This window comes from Protomyctophum bolini, assembly GCF_963924005.1.
Source record: "Protomyctophum bolini genome assembly, chromosome: 4".
NCBI classification, from domain to species: Eukaryota; Metazoa; Chordata; class Actinopteri; order Myctophiformes; family Myctophidae; genus Protomyctophum; species Protomyctophum bolini.
Genome location: NC_137865.1, coordinates 45,096,607 through 45,119,403, shown reverse-complemented (window position 1 = coordinate 45,119,403; position 22,797 = coordinate 45,096,607). Strand labels below are relative to the sequence as shown.

Here is a 22,797-nt window from a genome sequence, read left to right as displayed (position 1 = left end):
AGCCTGGTGTTCAGCCTGGTGTTTGTGTTCCCATTTCGGAAATGTCATTAATATCAGCATAAATCCCAAATTCTAATTTACAAGCTCCCATAGGACCTGAACGGAAACAAGACCGCAGGACTTTTTTATGTGTTTGACTGTACAAACTGTACTGTACATTTGCATTTCTGTCTAATAAAGTATTCATTCATTCACAATGAGTCACATCGAGCTCGGAGATCATCATGTATTTTCTGGATATCGCTGGAGGACAAAGTAAACATGGACATAAGTCAAGTGGTTGAACAAAATTGTAAACGTGGCTTTGCCCTCAGTACCCTGATTAAATTATCTAAAGAAATAAAGTGACAGCCACGTAATACTAGAGGGAGCGAGAACAACGATCACCCAGTTAACAAACAAACATGGGGAAATTATCCTTCTACAGCACTGCCACCCAGGTGTGGAATGCCCTGACCCGTTCCCTCAAAGATCACACTGGCTTCCTTTAAAACAGGCCAATAATATAATCACTTCTACTCCTCTTGACAGGTGATCCCCCCCTCCCCCCCCCTTTACACCCCCTGCTTTTTCCTTCCACTCTGTACATAATAGTTGTATACGTCACGTTTATGAATTGAATACATACAGTAGGGCCCTTTTAGACCGAAGTGTCTGACGTTTACATTTCTGTCTAATAAAGCATTCAAACAAAGCAGGAAGTGTGGCCTTCATACCTTGCATGCTGGGAGGACAGAGAATGAGGGCGGGTGGGAATGAGTCACTGCAGCCAAACTGACCACTTCCAGTTGACAGAGCTAACCCAGGATGCATCACTGACGGTGCTGACTGAGTCATCGCCTGCATGGGGGAAGAGGACCGGGGGGGGGGGGGGGGGGAGTGAAGGGGAAAGGGGAAAGGGAGCAAGTTCATATAATGAAAGAACATGACAGAGTACAGTAACACCGGGGCTCCACCGGGCGCGTCAGCGTCGCGTCTCCGTCACCTTCAGGGAATGTTCCCTTTTTAATCAATGAAGGGTGGCTCCACTGCCCGCGTTGCGTTGCGTTGCGTCGCGTGACTGCATTAAAATTGCCCCGGTTCGTTTTTTTGACGCACGCGACGGAGACGCAACACGCCCGGTGGAGCCCCGCCATTACAAAGTGCAGGGCAGTGGTTCCTCCCAACCTTTACTTACTGGATCAGGGCCCACCCATCTGACCAATCAACAAAGCAGCCCAGCTCGGTTGCCACGTCAAGTGGTCAAATGGGTGGGCCACGTGCGTCTTCAGAGAATGTTTATTTTAATGATGATCAATCGATTATGTATGCTTTCAGGGTAGGGATAAATTACCAATTCTGTGCATTAATACCTCACGGACCACAGGTTGGAAAACGTTGGTGTAGGGGAAAGAAACGTTTTTTTAAAAAGTGGTAAGATGAATGACAGAGTCATCACCGTTTGTCATCCCCAACGGCTGCGCACTCCTAATCGTTATAGAATGGGTAAATGCAGAGGACCAATTTTGTGTGTGTGTGTGTGTGTGTGTGTGTGTGTGTGTGTGTGTGTGTGTGTGTGTGTGTGTGTGTGAGTGAGTGAGTGTGAGTGAGTGACATCAAGGAGTGGGACTATAATAGTATTGTAATGCTACTATTCTATTCCACCATGATGCAGCAGTACCACCTTCTTTCCAGAAGATGGCAACCTTGCTTGAACCACAAACGTTGGCAAAAGTTGCACATAACCATTACATAAGCCAAGATTAAATAATATAGCCGAGCATATTTATAGATACCGGTATGTGTCAATACATTCTGTGTACTGGACACGAGGATGTCCACAGGCCAACATTTAATGACACAATGTCTTCCCAGATGAATTGGGATGGCCTGGAGCAGTGGGGATTTCAAACCATTCGCTCATCAAATGCACGTTTATACACTTTTGTTGCGTGCTCTTAAATTGTATCATATATTTTAGCTTCTTTGGTCCATTTTGTATCACAGAGACAAGAAAATATCCCACTGGGGAGGGCAGGATACAGTATAACGTTTAATTCCCCAGTCCACATCGAAATTAACTAATTGTCTACAGTCAGTGGACAAAATGTAATCACATAAACCGTAGTGCCACTACTCTGGACATGTTTCTAATAGGCGAACATTCTGGGAAATAGCTAAATCTACAATGTCAATCTCATAACTGTGAGCTTGCAAATCAGCTAATTTCAGACATTTGATGGGGAAGAAACAAGAATTGATGACATCAATTAATTACCAGCTGCTGCATTATATGACATGGCTGAGAGGTCGGCTAGAGGCAAACAGTGTGTGGTTGCCTAGAAACGAGGCAACCAATAGGTTGTCAGTACAGCAAATGAGAAACATAGGTCTCAACTACAGCAAGTGGGCCGTGAAAGCACCACAGAGAGAATATTGACCAGCTGTGCTGGTAAAAAAAAGGACTGGGGGACCTCTGCCCACCAGGTTTATAGGCTGAAGTGCCAAACACACCGATCCAAGATTGCATCGGGGGTGGAAAATAAAATCCATACCTGCGAGTGTACCGGCATGGTGCTGTAGCCCAGAGGAAGGGCAGTGGACGTGGGAGGGGCCAGTGGGGGTCTGGAGTACTGCACCGTGTTGTGGTTCACAGCGTCGTACAGGGAGCTGCTGGGTCCGTTGTGGCACATGTCCATGATGTGAAAGCACGACTGCACACTGGAGGAGGAATCACACATGAACAAAGTGAGCAGCATGTCCATATCGTGATGCCAGACTAGATATCATCTGGGATGTTGCAGTAACCATAAGTGTTACGTTACGGTTCATACTGAGCTTATAGATTTCTTATTTTGCCGTAAGGACGTCCCCTTACACCTGTAGGAGGCCCAGGACGTATGGAGACGTCTTTAGGTCCCTTTTAATGGTATAAAACGCGACAGCTAAAATCTTTCTTTATTTCTTTATTTTTTACAGCGCCTGTTGCTAGGCAACGCCTCAGCGCTCCTGGACGCCTAATTCTAGACTACGTCCGTCTCTAACCATGGTAACGCCCCACCTGCCTCTGATTGGCCCCCCCTCCTACTAATAGTACTACTAGTAAGAAGTATTAGGTACGCAGGGGGCGGAGGCCGCAGAAGCACATTCTCACCCTCAAATACAAATTCCAAACCAACTCACGGAGCTAACTCGCTAACATAATGGTCTAAGCACTAGACTACGGATCCTGCTGTCCGGATTAGAATCCCGCTACAACAACTATCTTTCCAACAACCGCAGTTTTTGGGCAATAAAGTAGAGTTTTAGAGGGGCGCCGTCTCAAGCGAGCCGTGTCGAGCGTTGTGAAGTTCGCTAGAGTCGACTCAGCCTCGTTTGAGTTGGACAGAATAATAAATTATTACCTGACAATTTGTAAGGCCAGACGGGGCCTTGGGCCCAGATCGGTGAACCAATATTTTACAGCGCTTGCTCCATGCGCCCCTCTATACCAGAAAGCACGCTGGCGGGGCCAGGCTAGTGTGTCTGTGACTTACTGGTTACTGTGTGGGTAGTCCAGCAGGTGAGTCATGGTGAGGAAGGGATGGGCGAGGACGTCGGACGGGACGGTCCTGTCCTCTGCGTCCAGCAGCAGCATGGTCTTCAGCAGAGAGACAAACTCCCTCCTGTCGGCCTTCTCCACCTGCACGTCACCGCTGTCCGGACTCAGCACCAAGTTCACCTGAGAGAGAGAGATACATACAGTACGTGTTGAGTTGGCAGACTAAAACTCGACTGTCTCTTTATCAGATGAAAACTAAACAAAAACTAAATAAAGAGCTTGTGGATTGGCTATTTTCCATCGCGGCACTCGGTGCCACACTATGAGCTTGTAGATCTGCTATTTTCCAATAGCTAAAGTATGATACGTAGCAGTCCATGTTCTGCACTCAACTATTGGCCGTACTGTAGGCTACTCACATGGGCAATGTCCTCCAGACGGGGTGCATACTTAGTTTAGACTAGTCATTGGTTAGACATGGGTTAAGGTTAGGTTTAGGTGTGCTGCCCCGTGGGAGGTTAGGTTTAGGGTGAGGGTTTGAGATAGGTTGTAGTTGTAGGACTAATGACTGGTCTAACCAATGACTAGTCTAAACCAAAAACTGTCTAAACTAAGTACTGCACCCCTGCAGACAACTGAAGATGTACTACTGGCCGTACTGTAGGCTACTCACATGGGCAATGTCCTCCAGACAACTGAAGATGTACTACTGGCCGTACTGTAGGCTACTCACATGGGCAATGTCCTCCAGACAACTGAAGATGTACTACTGGCCGTACTGTAGGCTACTCACATGGGCAATGTCCTCCAGACAACTGACGATGTACTACTGGCCGTACTGTGGGCTACTCACATGGGCAATGTCCTCCAGACAACTGAAGATGTACTACTGGCCGTACTGTAGGCTACTCACATGGGCAATGTCCTCCAGACAACTGAAGATGTACTACTGGCCGTACTGTAGGCTACTCACATGGGCAATGTCCTCCAGACAACTGAAGATGTACTACTGGCCGTACTGTAGGCTACTCACATGGGCAATGTCCTCCAGACAACTGAAGATGTACCACTGGCCGTACTGTAGGCTACTCACATGGGCAATGTCCTCCAGACAACTGAAGATGTACTACTGGCCGTACTGTAGGCTACTCACATGGGCAATGTCCTCCAGACAACTGAAGATGTACTACTGGCCGTACTGTAGGCTACTCACATGGGCAATGTCCTCCAGACAACTGAAGATGTACTTTCTGGCTTCTTTGGACTTCAGCCCCGTCTCCTTCTCGTGGTCTTCTGTTGACTGCATGGACAGCACAAGACGTTCAGATTATGTTTTTAGCTAAAAATTACTATCGAGACATCAATATGGAGATCACGGTTATTTAACACGATTACTCTTGGAAAGATCATGCATCTGCTGTATAATATTGCACTTGAACAGTGGATTTTCTTGGACTTTTCTCAGTTTTGGGCTTCTTTTTTACACTTTGTTACAATACTGTGTGTGTGTGTGTGTGTGTGTGGTATGGTGATGGCCTATTATGGCACCAGTTGCATGTTAAATCATACGGAATGAAAATTACAAGGGACTGTGAAATGTAAACAGGCCTAACAGTAGAGAGGTGTGTGTGTGTGTGTGTGTGTGTGTGCGCGTGCGTGTGCTTGCATGCGCACTTCCCATGTTGCTGTAATTATGTCCACATACCTTGAGTCTCCAGGAGGCGTAGGGAGAGTCAGACTCCTTGCAGAAGAAGCGAGTGGTCTTTGTTCCCTTGCTGAGCAGCTGCTCTCCAGGCAGACCCTGAGTCTGAGAGATGTAGCGGATCTGACCACACATGGACGGGGGAGAGAGGGAGAAAGAATTGGAAAAATGTCCATACATTTTCAAACATTTTTCAAAAATATAAAAAATGTCAGTCGTTCTTCGATCTTTCAAAAATAGCAGACCTACAAGCTCGTAGCGCGCCACTCGGTGGCGCGCTATGAGCTTGTAGATCTGCTATTTTTCAATAGCTAAAGCATAACATGATGCAAACACCAAAATGGGTTCCCGGTCAGAATGGGTTAAGACAAGAGAGGGAGGTGTGTGTTCATTCTCTTGCTGCACCGAAGTTACATTCAGAGAAAATCTCAAATTGAGTTTACATTTTTATAGATTAGATTCCTAAGTACATTTCAACGTGCACTGTGGTTGTGTTCAGATGAACCAACGGAAATCAGAAACAACAACATCCCCATTACTTTTTTTTTTAAATATATTTTTTATCCCACGATTTTGTAACCCATTTTTCACCCCTGTGCCAATCATCTACTGTGATCCTGGGCTCTAAACACACCCTCCGCCAACCTGGGGAGAGCAACGGACTTAACTCATGCTCCCTTCATGCCTGAGTGTCCAAGTTGCTCCTTTACACCTGACAGGGGGGAGATTCCCCATTACTATATCGGCATGTTTGTGGTTCATTAACCATGAGAGGAGGAAGGGCAGGGGACACCGTTTCTTGCCGTTAAAGGTTGAGGAGAAACCCTCGGGACAAGACAGTTCTGGTTGTTCCATGATATGAAGAACACAAAGGAAACGCACAATGTAAATGGTTTACGTTTGTTTTTTTTGGATTTTAGCCAAATGGCAGTCTGTATAAGCTATAGTGTACACGTGGCTATGCATTGTGCAGGCCTGGCCAGGGTTATATCCAGGCCTGCACTTCAACCTTTAGTACTCTGCCAAGACTGCATATAGCATAAATAAATACTGTACATACTGTATATGTATACACACTGGTTCCCAAACAGTATCCATGTGTGAGTCGGACACATTTCTATGGGTCCCGTTATGGCACAACACTGGTGCCAGGGCCAGGTAAGGCATGATGTAGCCGGTGTCTTACCCAGACGTTTTAATGTGTGTTCACGTGCTTTAACAACGGAGTGCTATTCTACTCTCGTTCTTCTACCAACCTTGAAAAGATAAGACCTCTATAGGCTCTGCAGAGGCTATAGTGAAAACATCACAATAGTTTTTTTCCTCTTCGCGGAAATGAAATGGGCTACAACATGTGCAATAATAATAACAAAACACAAAAGGAAATGGTTGTATAGCTGTGAGCCTGTCTATGTCACATCGCCGTTTTGCTACTAGACATTTCTGTGTAGGAGACAGGATCTGAGGATTAGAAAGCCCTGGTCTGAGAAAAAAGTATTAATGTTGATGCATTTCCTGGGATGTTTTGGGGGGTGATTGGTGAAAACAAAATCACTCCCATGTGAAGCGAGTGGTGAACTTCGTGTGGGGGTACCCGGAAGTTCCAGACCCACAGGAACGCGCCCAGGGTGCCGTAGGTGCATGTAGGTCAACCCTACTGTACATTAAAAGTGTGATTCTTAGTTTGTAAATACGATTATAAAGAAAAGATCTAAACCTTTCTGGTGACATTGGAGTTTTTTTTTCTATTTAAATCATGTGCAATTAAGTATCACTATGATGTGCTTTAATGTAATTAAAGTCACTGTATTTACATACTGTCTGCAACCACTTGCATAGACTGCAGAAAAGGTGCATCATAAAATATACAAGTCAACGGCAAGCCTGTTTTATTTGTATAGGTGTGGTCTTGTCTATGCTCTCAGGGCATGGTGTGTCTCTGGTTATGGGTGCACGTTAGATGGTAGCAAGTCCACCAGTAACCGGAAACCCGAGACCCTACCCGAGAGGGTAGAAAATATTTACATGTCCCTTCAGTCAGAACTATTATAATTGCTGCCGCGGGTCTGAAATGGACAGACCGGTATAGACCTGATCTGCTTTATTTCCATGTATTAAACTTGTTTAATTTAAAGTTAATCTATTGGAACACAGCCAATCTCAAGTGCAGTGCAGTGCAGTGTTCGCTGACTGTTTAACATACATGAAGGTTTTCTTTAGCGAGGGGATACAAACAAAAACGCTAAGTTGGAGGTTGGAACGTGCGTGTGTGTTTGTGTGTGCGTTAGGTTGCGCACAGGTGGTGAAAAACAATCAAGCTGTTTTCGTGCTCATACCCAGACACCCAGCCAGGCACCCAGCCAGGCAGCTACCCAGCCACACACATAGCTCCGTAAGGGAGTGGTTGCACCACTCAATAGGGATCAATACGGATCAATACGGTTCAATACGGCTCATTAGAAAGCACTGTTTATTAGTCACACAGTGAGGGGGAAATCAATCCTATTTGAATCGAGATGCATCGTGATGTATCGGTAATCGACGTGATGTATCGGTAATCGATTTATACGGTAATCAAATCATAGCCCTCTGAATCAGAATCCTGACGTGAGGTACCTACAGATTTCTGCCCCTAGTGAACACATATAAGGAGTTAGAGAACATGTGCATTCAGATGGATTTATAGACTTTTTTCAAGTATACATCTCAGTTCCTGAGAAGCCCTGATGAATGCCGGTATAGGTCGAAACATGTTGGTTTAATAAAGTTTTTTTTAACTATGAAGTGTTTGCCCGGATCTCGGCTTTTCTGTATAGATTTATTTTTTCCTTGATGTTTTCAGCTGGAGAGCAGATCTCTCTCTGGGAGAAGTCCAACCCCACTAGGCATGGCATACATACAGTGTCAAGTTAACTGATTTACAGTTAAATCATGACATGTCTCCACAGAAAGGTTAGGTTTAGGTTGCAGGTTCAGTGAATACCATGCCGTAGTCTAGTTTCATATACTGCTGCACAGCCAAACAAGGCTTAAGTTGAGCCTTTTGATCAGGACGACTATAATGACTGGAAGAATGTGGTAGATCCACCCTCTTGATTGCCTCAGGCTCACAAACTCTCACTTCCTCAGTCAGGCCAGTGTCTAGTGAGTGTCTAGTAGAAGAAATGTCTGTGTTTGGTAAAAGGTTAAGAGTGCAAAACAGGAGTGAGTGATTGGAAAGCATCGGTGATTTGTTTTAATACAACTCTGTGAGTGTGTGTGTGTGTGTGTGTGTGTGTGTGTGTGTGTGTGTGTGTGTGTGTGGTTACAGCGCTGAACAAATGCTCAGAAAGGCCAGAGAATACTGGACTAAGAACCTGCTGATGATGCACACTGGCCACTCGCTATAGTGTGTGTGTGTGTGTGTGTGTGTGTGTGTGTGTGTGTGTGTGTGTGTGTGTGTGTGTGTGTGTGTGTGTGTGTGTGTGTGTGTGTGTGTGAGAGAGAGTGTGTGAGAGTGTGCGTGCGTGCGTGGGTGCGTGCGTACACGTGCGTTCGTGCATATTTTTGTGAGCACATGCACATATCTACCATCAGGCTTATGTTTATAAATACATTTTGCTGTGCAGGGTGGAACTGGAGCGAGCCTTGGCATGGTTTAGCGCTCATTCGGGGGCTCACTGGTTGCACTGTGTGCAACGCAACCAGTGTGTCCCTCCATGTACAGTATGTACGAGCGTACAGTATGTATGTATGGGGTGTGTACTGTACTGCATGTGTGTGTTTGTCCTGGCAGGGCCCAGAGACGCATATGTACCAGTCTGTCTGTCTCAACACATTCTCACACAACCAACCGCCTTCAGAACGGATGACTGTTCAAACTCGCACAGCTACTGTTGTAACGCTTCAAATGTGTCACCTCTCTGAAATTATAGCACAAAGTTGATTGAGTTGTTGGGTTTGGAGAAAAAAAATGAACAGAATTTCAATTTTTCGGATCTTCTAAATTATTCCCATGAATTTAGAAGAATAAAGCAGGGGATGATTCTTAACCCATTCTGACCGGGAACCCGTTTTGGTGCTTAGCATCATGTTATGCTTTAGCTATTGAAAAATAGCAGATCTACAAGCTCATAGCGCGCCACCGAGTGGCGCGATACGAGCTTGTAGGTCTGCTATTTTTGAAAAATCGAAGAACGACTGACATTTTTAAAAATCTGATCTCAGGTCAGAATGGGTTCATCAGACCAGTGTGTGTCCTAGTGGAAACCTCGTATGAATCTGATCTCAGGTCAGAATGGGTTAACATGGTCTATGAAAGCACTGTTTTCTTTCTTACTTATTCCCACACACACACACCCCCTCTCACTAGGAGAGACTATATTCACGGTCCCAGGGGTACATACAGTATACTTTAGACTGCAGTCTCCTGTGGGAAAATAACTGCACGTCGCCAGGAACAAATTTCCTGTTTCGCTTCGGCGCAGATTAGCCTTAGGTTTGATTTTATACAGGATTTGTTGACATACACTGTCCATACGAGCACCCCGGAGAGCAAGAACAACATACACTGTCCATAGAGCACCCCGGAGAGCAATAACAACATACACTGTCCATAGAGCACCCCGGAGAGCAATAACCCATTTAGATCTGGGAACGATTCTACAAATGTCTTCAAAGTCCTGACAGTTTTCTGAAAAACCCTATATTTCTGTGTCAGTCGTTCTCAAACATTTTCATGTCAAGGACCCCCAAGATTATATGTAATTGGCTGCCGACCCCCATCTGAAAATATGTATAGGTTCCAGGGACCCCCCCAGAAGCAAAGATTTGAGTTACTCTGAAAGAGTTCAGAGTTTCAAAGTCGTTGTCACGATCTTTCAAAAATAGCAGACCTACAAGCTCGTAGCCTATGAGCTTGTAGATCTGCTATTCTTCAATAGCTAAAGTATAACAATGCTTAAAACACCAAAAGGGGTTCGCGCCCAAAATGGGTTAATGGAGATTTAGCAAAATAATCAACTCGCTGCTAACGGTATTGAATTACTCACCGTTATTACGAATGGGCGAGACTGGAGAACCGAAAGCACAGATTTTGGATGGGTTTGCATTAGGGGTGGAAAATGAAATTGTGATGCGGACAATGACATGGACGTATACATTGATTCACAAATGATATACATATATATATATTTTTTTTTTTTGGTACAGAATTCATTATTTTTGTCAAAGAAAGCTGCTTAATGTTTTGTTTGTAGTGCAATAAAATATAATGGAATAATGGAAGTAAAAACTAAACGGTTTTCATAATGGATCACTAGAAAGCACTTTGTTTATTAGTCACACAGTGAGGGGGGGGGGGCATAAATCTTGTATTGGAATCGAGACGCATCGTGCTGTATTGGTAATCGATTTATAATCGACTCGTAGCCCTCCGTATCATCAGGTACATACAGATTTCCGCCACTAGTTGGCAGTGCACCCCACGTCCCAATGAAGTAGTGTTAAAATAAATAAATTACTTAATTTTGAATTGGTGAATTCATTTAAATTTGACAATATTTTATGTTCAATTAAATGGATTTAGTCGATTCCATTCTGGACGGGAACCCGTTTGTGTTTTAACTAAGCATTATGTTATACTTTAGCTATTTTTTTTGAAATATCATGAAAATGTGGCACAAATCTTTGAATATATATTCTTTCAGAATACTTTTTATTGATTTCGACATCAGGCCTAAATGTGTTAAGTGTTGCACCCCTAGGGCTGTATTTTGCGTGTTTTAAGTACCAGGTCTTATTCCCTAACTTGAGTAAACTAAAGACCTGGAGGCGTGATCAATGCTCTTTGGCCACTCAGAATAGCCAAATGGCATTGATCACGCCTCCAGGTCTTTAGTTTACTCAAGTTAGGGAATAAGACCTGGTACTTAAGACACGCAAAATACAGCCCTCAATGTGTTAAGTGTTGCACCCCTACAGTCATTGCATGGTCGTCTCCCTCATGGCGTAATGAATACCTGGTCATATTCCAGCGCTCCGGGGTAGAGGGGCCAGCCCAGGAAGAGTTCGGCTATCACACAGCCCAGTGACCACATGTCTATGGCCTCACAGAAAGGCAGACCCAGGATGATCTCAGGAGCCCTGCAACACAAAGCAGAGAGGAGAGATTCAAAGACAGGTTAATTGAAGCAGCAAATTAAACACGAAATAAAAGACAGTCACCCATCCAAGGCACAGCAATCATGTGTTCCAGAATAGGACGCCATCCATGGGTCCCTGGTGCTCTAAAAGTTAGTCTAAAAGTTAGTGTCGAAGTGTCCTTGAGCAAGACACTGAATCCCTAATTGCTCCTGATGTGCTGGTTGGTGCCTTGTATGGTTTCTGCCGCCATCGGTGTATGTGTGTGTGTGAATGGGTGAATACTGAATTCGATGCACAATCCATTTACCATTTAAAAGGCAGTGGACAGACCAGGGAGAGAAGGAGAAAGAGACACACACACACACACACACACACACACACACACACACACACACACACACACACACAAAGCAGGTCAGGTAGGCCAGACAAACAGGAACTAAACTATACGTTAAACAAACAAGTTGTTTTGCATGGAATATTAAGATCTGGCTGCTTGGGGTAAAGAATGTGGAAACATGTACTCGTATTGTTTTACATTAGTGTTGCGAAGGCTTTCACTTAGAGCTCCATATATGGGGATAACCAGCGCTGACATCAGATTAATGTAGAAACCCCAAAGATGGATATACTCAGTGGTGATACCATCGTGACACTAGACTTGCACGCGTCATAAAAGGCAGATCCCAGCCTCTAAACCTCAGATACCAAGCAACGCACGCGGTATCTCCAACCATCCCAAATCCTCAGGATCTACAGCACTTAAGCAAGACACAAGACACAAGATCATGAACATGTCAACACATATGAACCAAGGTGTCTGGCTTTACAACCCACTGAACCCAGATACCCTGAATAGCTTCTATTACCTTTGGCACGAGTCGTCTGAGACAGAATATCTGGCTAATGGCTAAGCAACTCGTAGAGCATTGAAGTAGAGTTTTCTACATCCCGGTTAAGTTCGTATCGAACACCACTGTAGCGGGTCCCAACTAAATAACCAGCACTGGTTCGAGCTATTTAATAATTAGACTCATATGATGTTAATGCAGCACTATTATTAAAGATGACAGAAGACTGATACTCAAAGAATTAGGTTTTGCATGGTTTAAAATACAATGGGCTATTGGATCTGGGCAAAACTATGTGGGGCTAAGCAACAATGAATGTAAATAGTAACGCATGCTGTGACGACCACGGTGGTTGCCAAGCAATAAGTGGACACGAGAAACACCATAATATGACAATACTGTTGTCTGGGCTGACAAACTTGGCCAAAACCTTGGAGTACACGGATACATGCATGCATAGTCAGTCACAAATGCATTCAATAAATCCATTATTTCATGCAACAGTCCATAGGTTCTGTCCTCATTCAGTTGGAAGAAGTTAGCATTTGCCATTTCCTGTGGGTCCTCAAAGAGGATGTGGCTAAAGGGGGGGGGGACAGAACCTTGGGTTGTATTGTACGCACATGATTTACTTAAGTAAAAAGGTTCAATACTGCAATGTAGTAATACTCCGTTACAAGTAAATGTCTGTAAATTAAAAATGTAAAAGTACCAAAAGAAATTGGCATCGAAATGTATTAAAAAAAGGGCCAAAAGTAGAAAAGTACTCTTTATGCAGAATGTCCTTTCAAATGTATAAAATGCAACAACAACAAAAAAAAATCAAATTTGCACTTTTTAGTACAGTACTTAAGTAAATCTACTTAGTTATTTTACACCACTGGTTTTAACCCATTCTGGGCGGGAACCCGTTTTGGTGTTAGCTAAAGCATAACCTAATGCTATTTAAAAATAGCAGATCTACAAGCTCGTAGCGCGCCACCGAGTGGCGCGCTACGAGCTTGTAGGTCTGCTATTTTTTTTAAACTGTCAGGATTTATGACATTTTTTAAAATCTGATCTCAGGTCAAAATGCATTAAAGAACCACCATTCATCTGTGCGGTAGAATCTGATCTCAGGTCAGAATGGGTTAATGAAGCCACGGTTGTAATAAGATGGGTATTCCCAGCCAGCCACTGAGAAGTGAAAGGCACCCCAGCCACCTATAGAGGGAAACATAATCGCTACGGTCAGGATCCCATTCAGGTCTTGACTCTTAACTGAGGACAGGCACAAATTGTTCTCATTCAAATGCTCTTATGCAAGGAGAAGATACCATATATCACATTTCACGTCGTCACATTTAGGCAAGGCTCGGAAGGAAAGAGGGGAAATAAATCACCCTGGTGGGCTGCCAAAGAGAAAACATTGACAACACTAGCATAATTATTACAATATAGGCTGGACTCCAAATTCCAACTGAGTTTTTAAGAAAATAGATATGTTTTCTAAAGGAAAAACAATCCACTTCACATACTGCACATGCATAGCATACACCCCCCCCCCGACTAAAGATTAAGTTATCGCACAAGATCTCACTAACCTCAACTGTGCAAAGTAGTTTACAGACTTTTTTTTTTTTTTTTTTAGGAAGAGGAGGTGGGGAGATTTTGTACAAGCTGTACTTTTTGGCTTGCGGTGTGTTACTAAATGTTCATGCATTGAGTGAAACTTTTTTCCCTACACCAAAACATCATGACCTGAGCGGTCATGTTATAGATTTAAAAGATGGTATTATTAGAGAACCTGATAATAGCACAAAAGGTCACTGTTTTACCGTTACTGGTTCTGGACTGGTTGCTGTCGGCTGGAAAACGTTTTATAGTATTAATTTTAAATGGTGAAAATAGCCAATCTACAAGCGGACAATGCAGTCCGTTGAGAGCTTAACCCATTCTGACCGGGAACCCATTTTTGTGTTAGCATCATGTTATGCTTTAGCTATTGAAAAATAGCAGATCTACAAGCTCATAGCGCGCCACCGAGTGGCGCGCTACGAGCTTGTAGGTCTGCTATTTTTGAAAAATCGAAGAACGATTGACATTTTTAGAATCTGATCTCGGGTCAGAATGGGTTAATCAAGACCAGTGTGTGTCCAGTGGAAACCTCGTATGAATCTGATCTCAGGTCAGAATGGGTTAAGAGTATTATATGAATAGAGACGTCACCAGATTTCTCCTCCCATCCACTTGCATCGAGTTGCTCACCCAGCCACATGACCCCGTTTCCAACCCGGAAGCGGTTATGAGGTTTCTGCCCGACAGTGACGATAAGTTCAGGGAAATGGATTAAATCAGAAATGTGTTAAAACCTGTGTTTCTTGAACTTGACTTCCTGTTTTCCATTACACTATACCAGAGCTTCATAATGTGGTATTAATATCGACATAAACCTATTCTATTAACCCATTCTGAACGGGAACCCATTTTGGTGTCAGCATCATGTTATGCTTTGCTATTGAAAAATAGCAGATCTACAAGCTCGTAGCGCGCCACCGAGTGGCGCGCTACGAGCTTGTAGGTCTGCTATTTTTGAAAAATCGAAAAGAACGACTGACATTTTTAGAATCTGATCTCAGGTCAGAATGGGTTAATCAGACCAGTGTGTGTCCAGTGGAAACCTCGTATGAATCTGATCTCAGGTCAGAATGGGTTAAGAGTATTATATGAATAGAGACGTCACCAGATTTCTCCTCCCATCCACTTGCATCGAGTTGCTCACCCAGTCACATGACCCCGTTTCCAACCCGGAAGCGGTTATGAGGTTTCTGCCCGACAGTGACGATAAGCAAGAATAATTCAGGGAAATGGATTCAACCAGAAATTACTTAAAACCTGTGTTTCTTGAACTTGACTTCCTGTTTTCCATTACACTATACCAGAGCTTCATAATGTGGTATGAATATCGACATAAACCTATTCTATTAAGAGACGAATAACAGCTTGGGGAGTCAGGGACTGGTTTATTGGGTCAATTCAAAACAAAATGCACCTTTCAGCATTGACTAAAAAAAAATATTTGATAATGCCATATTGCTCAAAACGTCCGCTAGTCATACAAGCTGCAGCAACTACTCCACCAGTCCAGAAACTGTGCATGATGTGTGTGCATAATCATGCACAAGCACACACAAATGACTCAAGTAAAATGGATATATATATATATATATACACCCGCACACTAGCAGCGTATGTTAGGGTGATGATATGACTGGACTGGGGTTTGAGGATGTGAACCGAACAACCTCCTGACAACACCTGTAGCCAAAGCAAGCAAAGAACGCTATCACATTGGCTGAATGCACCCAGTTCTGTCTGAGTGCATCTGCAAGAGACCACGGCGAGTTGCACTCTTAGTCAGAAGGCTAAATTATAAATAACTGAATTCACACATGTGCACCTTATCTTCAGTGGCTGGAAGCCATACATAGGCTATTTTTGCAGTCAGTTTGTATTGGTGGTGGGGAGGGGGGCGGGGGTCGCGATACATGGCCAAAGCCAAATTATGGATGTTGCATGTAGCAAAGTGAACAGAATCCAGTATACCATGTTGTATTAAAGCCCAAACAACAGCACCAGTTGCAACTCTTGCATCTAGTCGCAACAACACAGTTTAAGGTCAACCACACGAATGCAACTCCTTGCAACTGCCATTGGGATAATGGTAGCAAGTAGTTGCATGGCGAATCATTGGTGCGGTTTTTGTCTAAGAGTGCACTCGCAGTTGGCCTCTATCCCTGCCTCTTACCCATTAGGCAAGATATGTATGTTAATTGTCGTCTCCCGGCGCACAATCGTAGCACTAAAGGTTTTCAAAGACATATACCTGCCAGACGAGTGGGATGCAAAGGCTGAAAGGCATGCATTTACATTCTAATGGGTGATTGAGGGTCGCGCTCTACAGCGACGGCTAATCAGCTGTCCATTAATAGTTCTCAGGTCTTGTTTTTGTCCTCTTTTTTTTCTCATTGTATGGATTTTGGACAGGCGGACGCCCCTCGCCCCTCGCCTTATTGTAGATACGCCTCTGCTCTTACCCTTTAGCCATTCACTTAGTACTGGCTGGAGATCAGTTTGATGCTAAGAAGCAGTGCTGGGCTGGCAAAAAACTATACTCAAATTGTTCCATTTCCTTGGAGACTGGCTAAACATCGCCCGGGCAACAAGTGAGTTTTGCCGATTGTGTTTATTGATTTTCTTGTTTATTTGGTTTCGTAAGCTCAACCTCTTCCAGATAGAAGGGCTGACCGAGGCCTATTCATTGCATGTCATGCTCCGTTGCATAGTTGCCATGGTAGCCATGACACAGCAACTAGCCTGGGTGAGGTGGCTGCTCTGTTCTGCGGGGGTTGGTGACGTACGTAGAAGCACTTCTCACGGGGAAAATGGAGCGCATGGCTATGTGAATAATTCAGATAAGCAGATCAGGTGGAAGGAAAGAGGTCTATCATCTTGGCATGAATGAGAATGAGATCTCGGGCGACTGTTAGACGCTTCCCTTCATCGTGGTGTGATTACTTTGTGACAGAAGTGTTCCTTTACACTCGCAGGTAGGCTGGGCTAGGCTAGTTACTGAACATTAATCTATACAGGTTTGGCAGTTCAGAATCATCTACATCAACTACATTTATCTCAAATGTTTAATGAAGCGAGGCCAGTTTGTGATGAGCTTTACAACACAATTGCCAATAATATGCTATGATTCTATTTTGGGTTCTCAGGCCTGATTCATACTCAACATGTTGATCTTATAATGATGGGGAACCAAGTGCAAATAAAGGTCTTTAAACTTGCCTTGCCTGGTGTTGTGAAATGAAGCATACATAGGTTAAGAAATGCAAACGCTAAACTTGGCCTTGCCTTAGTTGGTGTTGCGAAATTAAGCATACATAGGTTAAGAAATGCAAATGCCTGTGGACAGGTTTGTACCCTTTTTGGGGCTCATTGCACCTGGCCTGCCACCTGTGAGGTCCAGCCGTGGTCATTCGGGAGGCCATGTCTGCCCGAGGGAGCTCTAACCTACTTCTAAGGCCTCATCTCACATAGCCTAACAGCATGAATAATTTGGGCTACTGTTCACACACCTTTTGAAACAGGGAGTTCACTGTATGGACACGTGATTCTCACGGGGCCAATGGTGTAGCAGTTAACCCATTCTGAACGGGAACCCGTTTTGGTGTTAGCATCATGTTAGCAGATCTACAAGCTCATAGCGCGCCACCGAGTGGCGCGCTACGAGCTTGTAGGTCTGCTATTTTTTGAAAAATCGAAGAACGACTGACATTTTTAGAATCTGATCTCAGGTCAGAATGGGTTCATCAGAACCAGTGTGTGTCCAGTGAAAACCTCGTATGAATCTGATCTCAGGTCAGAATGGGTTAACAGTATACATTAGAGCAGTGGTTCCCAGACCTTTCAGGTACGAGACCCAAAAAGGAGGAGATTAGACGTTTGTCCGGAACCCAAACTAGTGAAAATAGTAGATCTAAAGCGCACAATGCTTCGTGTTGCGAGCTTGTAGATATTTGCAATACTTCTTAACACGATCTGTGCCCAACACGTCTCCACTAAACATACACATGCTATGCAAACTGGCTTGTATAACTGTATTATTAGTTTTTGATAAACAAAGACCTGTCTTGGACCTGTCAATTCCCTGAAGAAGACCTCCTAGGTCAAAACGTTGGATTCTCGTCAATAACTATACAGCATCGTGGCTACGTGTGTGCAGCCTTTTTCCTCATTTTTACTGTCTTGTCCTACAACCTTTTTTTTTTAAATCACAGAAACATGGAAGCAAACTGTGCACCCCACCCACAAACTCATGGGTTCAAATCAGACTAATGTAGTATCCTAGAGGCTATTCAAATGAAGAACAAAAAGCACAGCAAGGGTAGACATCACACTGGGAGCTATAGGTTCATATACTGTTGTAGTTTGACAAGTATTTCTGCTGACATATTTCTTCCTCCACAAAGGCCAGGCCAGGCGTTATGCAACAGTAGTACCAGGAGTGGAGACACACAATCAACCTTGCTGATAACTCAGTATGGACAGACAGTGACATGCGGAGAGCACACACACATGTATCGTTAGTGCACTGACACTACCTACACATGCAGAGAATTGTCTACGCACACTTCTCGCTGGATTATAGGTTACCAAATTGTGTGGCACTGGCCAGTCAGTTTTGCCATTATTGTCGAGATGCATTGCCAAATTTGCCATGTGTCTCTTTTTCTGTATCAGTAAATTGGGTTCATTATTTTCCATTGTGATGATGGCTTTACTGGCCATCTACCAGAGAGTCATCCTGACTCCTGAGTGATGTTTGCCTTCATTGTTCCGATTGATTATTGACCATTACTTGGAGCAGACTGCCCAAACTGTAAAGCACTTTTAGTACTAAACGTTTTAAAAACTCTTAAAAATGATAGAAATTGGATTTTTTTTAAAGAAAAATGTATAAAAAAATATTGTAACGAGCTGTTTTTGTGAACTTGTTTGTGGTCGTTATTCACAGACCTATTTCACTTCATCATTTGCTGATTACCGTCACCTGATGAAGGCCGAAACGTTGTGTGCAGAATGTCGGTGCTTTGAAGAACAATAAACACTGTTGGAGCTAAAGGCTGTGCGCGGACTTCTCCTTTCCTGTATGCATCTACCTTTTGTCCAGCACCAGCGAGGAACTGGATGTGCGCAAGCCACCCGTTTTTTTAAACCAGTCAGTCAGTCAGTCGTTCTGCCATAATATTTCTTCGTACACACAGGCCAGGCCATGCGAGTGTTATGCAACCTCATCCGACACGAGGAGGAGAGGAGTTCCATTTCTCCTAGTGTTACATGGAACAACGGGTGCCTGGCGGGTTCCTGGAACAACATCATTTCAGATGGGGGTTGGTCGGCGGCAAATTACAATTTTTGGGGTCCTTGACATGAAACCACTGACTGAAAACTGTCATGATTTAGAAGACGTTTTGTAGAATCTGGTGTCGGGTCACAAATAACAGCACACGAACGAACAGCTGTGTTGCAACAGTGATGTACTGTACTGTACCAGGAACCAGGAACTTACCACCCTTACTGGAGTCTGTAACACGAGATGCAGCAGTCCATGTGACAGAGCATCTGTCCAGAGGAAGTGTGGTACCACCAACACAAACACACAGGGCACCGAGCTAAGTGATATTTCGGATTTGAATGTGATTTTGGATGTGAATGAAAAAGGCGAGACGGTAAATACAGCGGTTTCTCTCTGTGCAAATTGTGTATTTGGGCCCATCCCTCTAGCTTAGATCAGCTGTGGTCAACACACTGAGTAGAGACATTGATGCGGATAGATGGATGGATGCACTGACAGACTGGCAGAGTATATGGACATTGGACACACATGGACACAGGGTGGCATTCTGAGTGTGCATAAATGTAGATTATAAATAGACTACACCTTTCCTAGGTGAGAAGATATTAGATAACTCTATCATGAACCACAGAACCACAGTAGTGGTGTAGAGTGTGGTGTGGTGTACCATTTTTATTTGAACCTTTTTATGTAAATTGTGCACTTTTATCCAAAGCGCTTTACATAGATTGTAAATTACATTCAACCATTCATACCGTACAGTACATGATGATTCATTCATCATCATACAAGGCACCAACCTGCACATCGGGAGAAATGAGAGGTTCAGCGTCTTGCTCAAGGACAAATTGGCCGCACAGACTCCGGGGGAGCCCGGGATCGAACTGGGAACATCTAGGTTACCATCCGGTTGTTCTACCGGGCCACTCTTACCCCTGAGCCACTGCCGACCCCAAATGTGGAATGGAACTAAGCAATTTTCTTTCTGAATGACTTTCAGACTACTACTGAAAATACGTTACTGAAATGAGTGAGTGTTGTTAGGCAAAATGGAAAAGTACAGTCTGTAACAAACATTAGCCCAAGTATCCACCCTTCTTTGCGGCTGCTGAATGGACACATGTCAGCATGCATGCACACATGTGCACACACGCACGCACGCACACAAAGGAATGTCTGAATTTCTTTTTTTTTTCTCCCCTGTGTCTAAATGTGTGCTTTACACGCGACATTCTTCCCCAGTCTTCCATGTCCTCGCTGACCTCCCTGCACTTCAATAGCCAGCTACGTCGTAGCTACCCCCTTTTAAACAACACTATGATCTCAGTCTGGTCGGGTAAACACCCTCACACAGTTAATCGGGTCATCAGCGGAGCAGGGCCCTTTACGTTATGCAACATACTGTGGGGTGCAGCATTTCCCCATGTCTGTCTGAGAGGGGCAGACCTCCCTGCTGGAAAGTAGGCTGACATTCTCCATAGCAAACAGGCCGTACCCAGAGGGTGGAGAGACCTGGGCTTGGCTTCCATGCATGCAGTAAACCCAAACCAGGAATGTGATTTTTAAACGAGTTGTTCTTAGAGGTAGAATTCACCATCTTAAAGGAATATCACTTTCTAGGTTTGTGAATCTGTTTGTTATCATGTTCATTCTTTGGATGTACTTTATAATACGAGACACCAGCAGACATTGGACCCATGTCATGTTCTGATATAAGCCCATGTAGAATGCATGAATTAATTGTGCGAGCTGAAACCTGGGAAGGTGTGCTTCGGCTACCGCCGATTGCACAATGTTTGGGGAGTTAACGAGTTAACGATAGTTCAAATGTTATGGCCGCACTTGCTGCAACTTGCTGAAATGATTGGTGGCAAAGGAGGAACATTGTCAGCTTGCTATTCTGTGGTAGAAAAGAAAAGGAAACATGTATAGAGAGAGCTTTTGAGAGACATTTGCCTTGAAAAATGACCTCCAGATTCAGCACGGTTCAACACACAGTGTCAACACGTTACGCCCCAGGGTAGACTAGAGAATGAAGAGGGGGAAGAGAGTCGCCATGGCTGAATGAATGAATGAATGAATGAATGACCTGGGTTAAGCATGGACTACTACTACTGAAAATAATTAATGAATGAAAACATAATTAAGCATGGACTACTACTACTACTACTGAAAACAATTAATGAATGAAAACATAATTAATAAATTAACAAATGAATCAATAAACAAAGCAACAAATTATTATTTGTGTGTCTTATTGTCCATATAGGAGGTGTCTATATGGAGTCTATAGGTGCAACCAGTGGCCATGCAGACAGCTGCGTTACATGAGGAACTTCCCCTTCATTTCATCCCAGGCTATGAAACATGCCTTCCTTGTAATAAACACATGCGTTCCTTCACACAGCGTTACATAAGAGCAGGCAGTTCAGGGTGTGACTCCCTCGACACGGATAACACGCGAACAGTCACACACAGCATATTGATTAGCGAGAGAGGGGTATGGAGAGGACGACAAGGTGTTAAACAAGGATTCCAGGAACCTAACGGTACCTAACCTCACACAAACACTATGCCCAACCTTAACCCCGACCTCAAAACCACACCCACCTGGGCAAAAAAACGAGTGGAACCCGTGGAACAAGACCCCAGCGAGAGTCTGCAGGTTATTATGTTGCTCTCTGTTCACATTACATAACAGCAGAAAAGCCAAAATACATAAAGCCGGGACAAGCCAATGCTAAGCCCTGTGGGAAATACACGCATACACACACACACACACACACACACACACACACACACAGACGTGAGTCCCGCTACTCACGTCGACCAGCTGTGTGATGTAATATCATAACATCTCTAAATACCAATAACATTTACATTGGGTTCTTCTTGTCAGGCATGTAAAATTGCTTTTTAAAATCCCAATTAGATTTCAGTACCCACCACACACACACACACACGTCCTCCTCACCTGTAGTATCGGGACTGTAGGTACGTGGAGCAGACGGCTTTGGAAACGTGGCTCGCTGACCCAAAGTCGATGACTTTGACCCTGTACGGCTGTCTGGAGGGGTCCACCAACATGATGTTCTCTGGTTTCAGGTCGGCGTGAATCAAACCCAGAGACTTCAACTTCTTCAAGGCCGTCGCCACCTGCAAGGTTTCACATTAACCAATTTTTAAAATCTGTATACTTTACTTGACTGGATGTTGACCTGGGCCCCCCCCCCAGGGGTCTATACCCCTCCTTTTCTCCATTTTTAAACCATATATGTTCACCAAAAAATAGCCAATCTACAACGTGTGACATGGCGATCAGATCAGGCACTGCAATGCATTTCTTTCCACAGAATGTTGACCCACACCAGGGCTAAAGTTGATAAGTAGAAGGCATGGGTTTATTGCTGCATTTCCTCAGCTATGTATGAGGGGACCAGATAGGGTACACGGCATGCCTGCCGTTAATGCGTCCCAACAAGTTCACGCATTATTCATTTCAGATTTTCAGGAGCCTGGCTCATAACAGAGAGATTACAGCGTATAGGGATCGAACCTTTAAATATATATTTTCTTTTCTTCTTCTTTTTTTTACAAAACCTACATCACGTAAACCACCTTTAAGTATGAGGTTTTATGAAGCTTTTCTGAATCTGAAGTTATGTGTACATTAAAACTCTGACACAGGCTATTCAGG

General features: G+C 44.0%; 1 protein-coding gene across 2 annotated transcripts in view; it reads right to left on the bottom strand.

Moving 5' to 3' along the window:
- LOC308313570 (homeodomain-interacting protein kinase 3-like) overlaps positions 1-22,797 on the bottom strand; it is a 43,810-nt gene that overhangs the window by 14,059 nt on the left and 6,954 nt on the right. For both annotated transcript variants that reach the window (XM_080760767.1, XM_080760768.1), the window contains exons 4-10: positions 22,075-22,256; positions 11,222-11,345; positions 5,226-5,345; positions 4,734-4,820; positions 3,516-3,700; positions 2,535-2,700; positions 717-840 (exon numbers count right to left, since the gene is read on the bottom strand). In XM_080760767.1, coding sequence (XP_080616893.1) covers positions 717-840; positions 2,535-2,700; positions 3,516-3,700; positions 4,734-4,820; positions 5,226-5,345; positions 11,222-11,345; positions 22,075-22,256 — 988 coding nt within the window. The remainder of the gene's footprint in view (positions 1-716; positions 841-2,534; positions 2,701-3,515; positions 3,701-4,733; positions 4,821-5,225; positions 5,346-11,221; positions 11,346-22,074; positions 22,257-22,797) is intronic.